Source organism: Limulus polyphemus, unplaced genomic scaffold (genome assembly GCF_000517525.1).
Source record: "Limulus polyphemus unplaced genomic scaffold, Limulus_polyphemus-2.1.2 Scaffold643, whole genome shotgun sequence".
Classification (NCBI taxonomy): Eukaryota; Metazoa; Arthropoda; class Merostomata; order Xiphosura; family Limulidae; genus Limulus; species Limulus polyphemus.
In genome coordinates, this window is record NW_013666253.1 from 186,807 (window position 1) to 197,461 (window position 10,655).

General features: G+C 32.7%; 1 protein-coding gene across 1 annotated transcript in view; it reads right to left on the reverse strand.

Annotated features, from left to right (window-relative positions):
- The window catches only part of LOC106459653 (proteasomal ubiquitin receptor ADRM1-like), a 20,013-nt gene extending 18,525 nt beyond the window's left edge, over positions 1-1,488 (reverse strand). Inside the window, exon 1 of the mRNA XM_013919291.2 lies at positions 991-1,488. Within this exon, the coding sequence (XP_013774745.1) occupies positions 991-1,194 (204 nt within the window). The 5' untranslated portion in view covers positions 1,195-1,488. The remainder of the gene's footprint in view (positions 1-990) is intronic.
- Positions 1,489-10,655: the final 9,167 nt, after the last annotated feature.

Genomic DNA, 10,655 nt, shown 5'->3' on the forward strand with positions numbered 1-10,655 from the left:
TATGCAAGTACTTGTAGTACTTCAAATTCTCAAGTCTTTTACAAATGGAGTGCATGACTTAAAATTTGGAAGAACTGGGTTAAAAAACTGCAATACTTCAAATTTTTTCTTTTACCCTGATTCTAGATGTCATAAGATTTTGGTATCATGACATACAGTACCATAATTTAAAGAGCTTTTATTAAGAAAACATTATCAAGATACACATTTTAATACTTTACATCAATATTTTATAAGCTGGCTGAGTTAAATCTCAAATTAAAAATTGTTTCACTACTATTTACCTTAGCTTCAGTTATTATTAACATCATGCCAATTGCTGAAAAAAAACGATTAGTTTCTATTCACAATTCAACTGTTTAAAACAACAAATCACTAGAATTGAGCTTTTTCCTTTATTCTTTCTATTCAAACACATTGAAAAAAATTACAACTTGCAAGGACTTCACAAACTGGTATAGGCTAGATCAGAGATTCCCAAACTGTGTTACGTGGAGCTAATGTTGGTGTTACACAACTTAATATATAAAAAAAAAAAACATAAAATTTGTAATAAGCCCTATCTGAGCTTTCCACGTACTTATACATACTACTCTCCTCACTTATAGACTCACCTTCTAGTTCTACCTGCATAAACTCACCAGTATTTTCTTCCCTTCAAATTCACAAAATTGGCACCACATATTCTTAAATTGTGCCATTAATGTATAAGTGTTAGAAATTTTTTGTTACTAGGTTTTTACATCTTTTTTAAAATTAGGCCTGGGTTTGTAATTTTAAGAAATTAAACAAAAGTGGTACACGAGCCTGAAACGTTTGAGAACCACTGGTCTATATAATACACAATACAGAATTATTTCAAGTTTCAACTAGTTTTACCATATTTTGTCTATAAAATAGTTAAATAATAATAACACTTCAACAAGCGTTCAAAATAATATATTTGCCATGCCATAAGTTAGGGTTCAATAAAACCAATAAGTTAGTTACATCGTGAATTATTCCAGAACTTCGATCTTTCCAGCAAAAATGCATCAGGGAATCGTCTGCCTGGTACACGTACACTAGGCCTTTTCTCTTGTCCGGATGTACCATATTACCTTTCAATGTCATTTTTCCAGCCTTAAACTCTACTAGATATTTGCTTTGTCCCTGGCTGGTTCCACTGTTTCCAAATAACAACGGTCTAGCCATGATAATGATACTGATAGTCGTTTTTTTTTATAATTTACAAATTATATTTAAATTATACTTTTATGGTAATACTAGTACTAGTAGTGAGAACAAAACAGTTAATCCCTAAAGAAATGATAAATCTATTGCTAGTGTTTACGTATTTTTATGGGGAAACTATTCTTTAAATTTTTTAGTCACAAACTTTGACTGAAATTAGAGCAAAAACAGATTAATTTAATTACAGTATTTTACCACACCCCTCAATAAAAATCCCGACATCGCCACATTTATATATAGCCACAATATTCATGAAGTAATCTTAAATGTTTCGCCCTCTGCACGGGAATTTGGATATAAACACATTAAAATTATTAATAATTGAAATTTATCACTTGATAGTATAAATGAGATGAACGTTTATCCTTTCATTCTTGCAAGTACAGTATTTTGACATAAGACTGAAAATAATATTCTAACATCTTTTTAAATTTTATGAAGCCTAGCATTCTTAAAGATTAAAGTGAGGTCTTGATATAATTCGAAAATCATTAGTTTTCATAATTAACAAATATATCAGATAGATTTACAACTATTTTAAATTCACATTGAAAATTTTCATATGATATTTAGTTGAATATTTCAAAAATAAAGTTTCTGATGACATGGCATGCTTCTTAAATATTGTCACGTGGCTTCTTCGTACTTTTTCTTCAGTATGAGATCAAATGGACTATTGCGCTATGTCCTCAGCGGGGAGCAAGCCCGAATTTTAGTGTTATAAACTCCGAATATTATCACTTTTCCATCGGCGGATGGATATAAATGGAAGCAGAACTTTTGTTTGTTTATCTTTAATACATCGACCGTCAAAAAAAATGTGGATACCTCCTGTAAAATGTGATGTGGCACACCCAGTATGTTATGCATGGAATGGTTAATGAATAAAAATACACAGCAACATCAGACTGTTAGATCGGTGAAGCTAAAAGTAGTGAAGATATCAGTTATCGTGAATTAGCTGAAATAACTGCAATGTTTTGTCACATTCCAATCAAAATCGCATTAGATTATTTAAAGTTTTTGGGAACTTGATAGCACTACATATAAAAGTTATTCAAGTGGTCAAGCGTACCATCAGAGTGTGACAAGTATTCTCTAGTTATATTGTTTGAAAAATGCGGAACATCATGTCTTCTACAACATATTTTAAAACAGAAAACACTAGAATCCTCCTATATGAGTACATGTCCGAATTCTGTGGCAGAACTGTGTTTACAGACTGATCATCAAGAAGACTAGCTTGCTGGTTGGCCAGTTCTTCTGAATAATAAGCAGGTTAATTTGGAAAAAAAAATCTAAATTAATTACATATGGTGTTAAAATGAATAAATAATATTGTCTTTAAAATCATTACCTTAATCCTGATGTGTTGTGACATAAACAAAATTTATGAAAAAATCACACTTCATCAACTCAATTCAGTTCCCACCGTAAAGGTTGTTTTCAAACAGTTTGTTAATATGAATAGTGTCTCAACCATTAGTTTCTGTCATATCCCAGCCGGCCTGAAGAACCCTGGTATTGGACGAAAGGCCTCTTCGGCACTGGATGTAAGATATGTATACACTATTCTTTACTGCCCCCAGTGGCACAGCGGTATGTCTGCGGACTTAGCGACGCTAGAAACCGGGTTTCGATACCCGTGGTGGGCAGAACACAGATAGCCCATTGTATAACTTTGTGCATAACTTCAAACAAACAAAAACTATTCTTTACTTTCACTCGTATGTTCTTATTAATAATTGTATTGATTCGCTTTTTCATGTTTTGTTTTTTTTAAATGAACTAAATATAAATTTTTGTTTTGGTGATTTATTTGTGAAAAAATGGAACATTACCTAAACGAGAGAAGTTTCTGGCACATAATTTACATCTTCAGTTACCTATAACTTATAAATATTAGAAACATGTATCACATAGTCAAGATGGTAAAATGAGACAGGGAAATTAAAATTTAAAGACTAAAGGTTTCAAAAAGTTCTAAAAGTAGTGAAAATTTCCGTTGCAAATTATCAATGTGTTATAAATTTCAAATTAATTTCTAAGAAAGCAAGGAAGCAAAAATTGTAAATATCATGTTTCGTACTCATGTATATACATACATACATATACATATATGTGTGTTTTTATTGTGACACTGTTCATATATGTATTTTATAATGTATCACAATAGACCATAATAAAATATATGGCTAGAAACAAATGAATGGTGTGAATGTGCATGGAAGAGAGTTGAAAGCTTGAACAATAATCATGTGATAATAGGCACAAATAAAAAAAAAATCGAATATTTTTTGAGATAACGACTAGAAACAAAAAATTTATTTATAAAGGCCACCTAGACATCATATATATAAAACTGTACATGCAACAACAACGAAATGTTAAGTTAAAGTTCGAAAGCTCAATGCTTGTACATATCCAGTCAAGATAAAATTGAGAAAACAATTTTAAGATATTTCCAACTGTTGAGATAGATTTAATATGCGTGCACAACTCTATTTACCGCCGATTGAAATATTAACAATTAACGTTATAAGCACTTTATTATTTCACAAGTAAATACTGACAAGCAAAAAATTACAAACTGCACGTAGTATTTGTGATTATCAAAAGCAGAATAAGTTAACAGTGACAGGTACAGGACTTTTTTTTTTTTTGAAGTAAACATTTTTCATGTCAAAGAGATTGCTTTTTCAGACAAAAAATGCGCAAAAATATGACTTGGTAGTAGTAAAACCGAATCTTTAGTAGAAAAATCATGAAGTAGCATAATGATTTAAATGTTTTAAAAAATCGTTGTTTATTATTAGTAGTTAGTCATGATTCATGGTTCGGCCTTCCAAATACTTCAGTCATCGAAAGATTCAGACGGCCTGGCATGGTCTAGTCGTTAGGAAACTGGAGTCGCGGGATCGAATCCAGTCAGCGAACATGTTCGCCCTCTCAGCATGAGGGCGTAAAACATGACGGTCAATCGTTGATAAAGGATAGCCCAAAAGTTGGCGGTGGGTGACGTTGACTAGTTGCCTTTCCTCTAGTTTATCACTTGAAAATTAGGAACGGCTAGTGCAGATAGCCCTCGAGAGGCTTTGCGTGAAATTAATAAAAAAACAAGCAAATAAGATTCATAAATAACATCTAGCAACGATGAAAATATATCAAAATACTCTCGACCAGATTTATATTTGTCCATGACACTATTATAATACACATGTCATATTTTGGTTCCAGGAAGGCAGTATATTAATAAATGTGCATTTGCTGAACGATGCTCAGCTTTGAAAGAAGTGGCTTAAAATAACTGGATGACCACTTCACGTAGATACATTTTCGGTTAATAAGAACAACTTTATATAATAAATTTAATTATCTATCTATTCTACAATTTTATAACAGCGATTCAAGTTAGCTCTTCAAACAATAAGACCACTTCACTGGTTATCATATATGACACACTGGTCCCGATAATTGTTCAATTCACATTCTATTCCCTAGACTTCAGTACTAAATCGAATAATTGTAAAAGATATACGAAAAACATTTATTTTGTTGAATAAATCAAGTTCTAGAAATTAAACTAAGCTGGAAATATTTGAAAACAATGCTCTAGGACAATAAATATTTTATTTTAATTTGTTTGTTTTAATAAAAATTGTTAAGCGATCGTCTTGATGAATTGTTTGTTACTTTCTTTAACTCATATTCTTAAAAACCAGCATCAGCTTTTTGGTATGGATTCATATTTAGCCTAAATCCTCGTTCTCGCTGGCGTTTTCTCGAAAGTTCAACACTTAACCAAAATTGATAGATCAAAAACATTAGTCCAACGATGATAAGTAAGCCGAACACCTGTTTTCTTCGAAAACGAAATTGGCCACCAAACATCACAGTTACAAGGCATCGGGTAGTGAAGACTCCAGGTTGTCACGTGGTCTTGAAGGAAGGTGAGGATAAATAAAATACCAGTTATATATATATATACATAGAAAAAACATAAAAGTAGAAATAAGAACAAGAGAAAAGTCAAAATGTCTCATTGTATCTTCTTTAATAATGTTTGGCACTCAACTTATTATATTTTTATAGATATGGATTGAGTATAGTCTAGTGGTTAGCATGCTAGGACTTTAAATCTGAGGGTCCATGGCTTGCCTACCGTTGCTGCAAAAGCGCGAATCGCACTTTGGATTCGTGGGTGCGTTGTAAGAGTGACAGTCAAATCCCAGGAGTAACCCAAGTTCCAAGTGTTGGGGGGGGGGGGGGTTGGTGCTGTTAACTAGCCGTCTTCCTTCTAGTCTTTCAGCATAAAATCAGGGACGGCTATGCGCAAATACCTCTTGTATCAATTTGCGCAAACAGTGTAAACAAACAAATCCACCACAGTGATTTTTTTTTATTTGATATATATAGTTCAGTTTTCTTTTTATTGTTTTTAAGCTTACAGATTTGCAAGTGCTAGTATTAACTATGATCGATTTGCGATTCGGACAGTACTACATTATAAATATATAGCTATTTCTTATTTCTAAGTGTTGCTATGCGTACTTGGGAGTATCTATAATTCCACCTGTCTACCCACTTACAAGCGAATGATTTCACTGACCGCTCGTTGACACAGAACACCAATTTCGCTCGCAATAAAATACAGTTTTATTGGAACAGAAAGTACATCTTATATAGGCATGTTTTTCAAAACTTGTGCACAGAGGATAACTAGTAAGATCAGTGTTTGTTTGTTTGAAGTTAAGCACAAAGCTACACGATGGGCTATCTGTACTCTTCCCACCACGAGTATCGAAAACCGGTTTCTAGCGGACGTTTACATTTTGTCCGCAGAGGGTGCTGTTTTCTACACAAAAAAATCTTTGCGTATGCAAATGAGATGATTATAAAAAGTATTTTAGCATGTCTTACAACTCTAATTACACAATAATTTCAAGTAAGTTATAGTTGTACTCAAATATTTTGACTTTCTACAGTGCTATTTCTGAAAAAAAAATGAAATACACTGCTGAAGAAAAAAACGCTAGAATTTCCGCATCAGTTACCATTATGTTAAATCCACATTTTATGAGTGTTCGCGAACTAGTTTTTAGCAGAAAACATTTTCACACAGTACTTTCTATCATATCAATATATGTAAGCAATACACGTTGAGAAGGAGATAAAATACGGGGATCAAATGTCAATAAACCTCTAATGAGGCAAAACGTAGAGTAATATGAATATAATTGAATTTTTACTATTTAAGAAGTGTTTTCGTATACTTGATTATTTTATTATATTCTACATATTCTATAATTCACGAAATTAATTTAATGTTAACAGGGTCAGAGGTCACTTTGAATGGTAGAGTAACCCAAGAGCTGGCGGTGGGTCGTGTTGACTAGCTGCCACCTTCTAATTTATAACTTCAAAATTAGGGATGGAGATTCCAGAGAGTCCTCGTATAGATTTTGCCCGAAATCCAACTAACGCCGATTCTTAAGTTTCGTATTAGGTTGTGCTGTTGAGAATTTAACATTATATTTACCCCAACAATACTTTTACATTTATCATTTCCACAAAAACGCACGACAGATGGACACTGGCCAATGTACTACAGATGTACCTTCACCAGTTCCAGTTCTTATTATGTACCACAGTTATACAATAACAGCATTCTGAACGAGACATAAATGTATTGTAATTGTAGGTCTAAGCTCAAGCTTTCAAACAACTGATGTTAAATTTCAGGTCCAGCTTTAAACATTGCTCCCCAGTAGCTCAGCGGTAAGTCTGAAGGCGTATAATACTAAAAATCGGGTTTCGATACTCGTGGTGGGCACAGCACAGGTAGCCCATTCTGTATCTTTGCGCTTAACAACAAAACAAGCAGACACTCAACATTTCATTTTAAATCTTCTTCCGGAGCGTTCCACTAAAACACAAACCGTAATTGAAAGTACGAAGCTTTACTGAAGATATGTCCTTGTCAATTACGATTTGTGTTTTAATAGAACACTCCTGCAGGAACTATAAAACGAAACTATGTGAGACAAATTAAAAAACAACAACAAAAAATTTTATTACTAGTATTACTATGTGTATAACGTTACAGAAACAAAATATTACAACTTTCACTTTAGCAGGCCTATCTGTGTCTTACTTCGAACTATTTAGTTTTAGAGGAACATAATTTTACTTGTCTTCTTTAATCTACAACGGTATGAATCACTTCTTTAATATGTAGTTTCTTGAACTTACTATAATAATGTTTTATATTTAAATTTATTATCTTAAAGTATCCGTGTTTATGATCACAGTTTCCAGGCATGTAAAGGACGTCAAAACATGTAAAGCGAGAGTTAAGTAGCTGATTGTATTGAAAGTGAAATTAATATAAAACCTTTCTTAATTTGTTCACCCTAGGCAGTTTTCTACCTTGACTATCTTCTAAAGCTGGGCCTGTTAATGATATTAGGTCGTTTTCCAGCAGGAAGAATAAAAAATTATGGCAATAATTTGACCAGTTAAATAGTGTTTTTATTACCTGGCAAGTATTAATAACATATTATAATTTAACAGCAGATTTATTTTAGATAAATTTCTCTCACTCAAGGTCCAGATGCAAATCACAACTAAAGATTACTTTGCCATCAGATCAATAACCTCTCAGAATACGAGCGCCGAGGGACACAAACCACTCTGACGAGTGAATACCTACGTATGGATTATAAGAACTATATGCTGTGCATTATGAACAGCTGTGGCCTCGTCATCAACACATTTCCCATTTATATATTATCGAATAGCAAAATAAAATATGGCAGATGTTTATAATGGTTCCTACAATCACATTTGGGCCATCAAAAAATAATTTAAGTGCACAGTATTGTTTCTAATATATTTAGAGACTAGAGTAGCTTACCTTGACGACTGTGTAACTACGGCTTTCCACGCATCAATTTGGTGAAACTCGAGCTAGGGGGCGTAGAAAGTAATCTATTTAATTTTTATTTGTGTTATAATATGTGTCTAGAGCACAGGATCTGAAGTTTTTAATAATATAAAAAAATATTTCTCTGACGTAAAAGAAATAAATGATTATTTAATAACAGGGGAATAAACTATCAGAAATTAAATTCATAAAAAGTTGTGTAATTTCTAAATAATATATTCGGAACAAGAAAGAGACCATTTGTCGATATTGTTAGAAAAGGCATTAGCCCTTATATATTTTATTTCTATGTTTTCGAATGAAAAATGTATAATGAAAAATCATCATTGTGAAACCAATATACCGACATTACTGTGTAATGGAGAATTCACATTTGTAAGTACTGCTTCTTTGCAGTACTGTATAACGAAGAAAACACCTTTGTAAAACCGGTTCCTTTACGATAACGTTTATATAATGAAGACACCCTTGTAAAACCAGGTTCTCTACAGTAGTGTTTAAATAATGAAACAATAAGACACCCTTGTAAAACCAGGTTCATTTAAATAATGAACAATAAGTCACCTTTGTAAAACCGTGTTCTCTACAGTAGTGTTTACATAATAGAACAGTAAGTCAGCTTTGTAAAACCAGGTTCTCTACAGTAGTGTTTACATAATAAAACAGTAAGTCAGCTTTGTAAAACCAGGTTCTCTACAGTAGTGTTTACATAATAAAACAATAAGTCACCTTTGTAAAACCAGGTTCTCTACAGTAGTGTTTACATAATAGAACAGTAAGTCACCTTTGTAAAACCAGGTTCTCTACAGTAGTGTTTACATAATAGAACAGTAAGTCACCTTTGTAAAACCAGCTCCTTTACAGTAGTTTGTAATGAAGAAATCTCTTTTATAAAATCCTTAAAACTGTATAACCGAGAATATATTTCATGATGATATTTTTTATTTGGCCTTTCAAACAGCAGTAAATAATAGGTTAGAAAATGCCTTTAATGGTGACGAACTATTATGTCTATTGTTTCAATTACACTGTAAAAAACACTTGTGTTAAAACAACACGCCTTGTGTTCTGTGCAACACAACTCTACTGTTTGAATGTTTACAATCTGTTTGTTATGTCCCCCAGTGGGAAAGCGATAAGTTTATGTATTTACAACGCTAAAATCCGGGGACACAGCAGATAGCCCAATGTGCTTTTGTTCTCGATACACACAAACAACTTATTTGTTATTAAGCACAAGGTTATAAAATTAGCTATTTGTGCTCTGCCAACCACAGGGTATCAAAACCCGAATTTTAGCGTTGTAAGCTGTGAGGTTTAGTGCTGAGTCACCGGGATGGGGTTGGGAGCAAGGGTTACAGCACAAATTAAGTTACAAACAACACAATCATTGCGAGTTAACAAAATAGAACACATAAGTGTTGGTTAATGCGCGATCTTTTGTTGAATTGTATACAATACACACACACACATTATACAAACAAAATAATTAAATAAAGCACTTTTGAATTGAAACCGCATACAATTTTGTTTCTAGAAAACAAACTAAAATTTAAATATTATATCGCTACAGCAACAGATTATGTCATAGTTCACACAAATCTGTGAAAAAACACAATGTTTATGTTAATCTACAATTTAACTTTTACAGTGTATTTTACAAAACACTCATCAGAAAACCTCCAGTTATTAAAGGGAATGTATATATATATTAACAATGCTTTCTTGTTCAAAGAGAGAAAAAAAAAGAGTTATTCAGCAATATTTTTGAAATTAATTCTAACCCATACGGTTCATTTATTAAAAACTAGCACCTAGTAATGTGATTCTAACGAAAATAATTAAAACCCATACGGTTCATTGATTAAAAACTAGCACCTAGTAATGTGATTCTGACGAAAATAATTAAAACCCATACGTTTTATTGACTAAAACTAGCACCTAGTAATGTGATTCTGACGAAAATAATTCTAACCCATACGGTTCATTTATTAAAAACTAGCACCTAGTAATGTGATTCTAACGAAAATAATTAAAACCCATACAGTTCATTTATTAAGAACTAGCACCTAGTAATGTGATTCTGACGAAAATAATTAAAACCCATACGATTCATTGATTAAAAACTAGAACCCAGTAATGTGATTCTGACGAAAATAATTAAAACCCATACGTTTTATTGACTAAAAACTAACACCTAGTAATGTGATTCTGATAAATGATATTCAGGTACACAGTGTTTTGCCAATATACACAATTCCTAAATTTTACACTGCCAAAAGGTACATTAAAAACATTATCAGGCCTGGTATGGCCTAGCGGTTAGGGCACTCGGCATGCAATCTGCAGTTCGCAGGTTCGAATCCTGTCATCGAACATGTCCACCCTTTCAGCCGTGGGGGGGGGGGTGGGGGGGTTATATTCAGTGGACTAAGTTGCTATTTACGTTCGGTTGGACAAGTGACTGTCGTTAGTT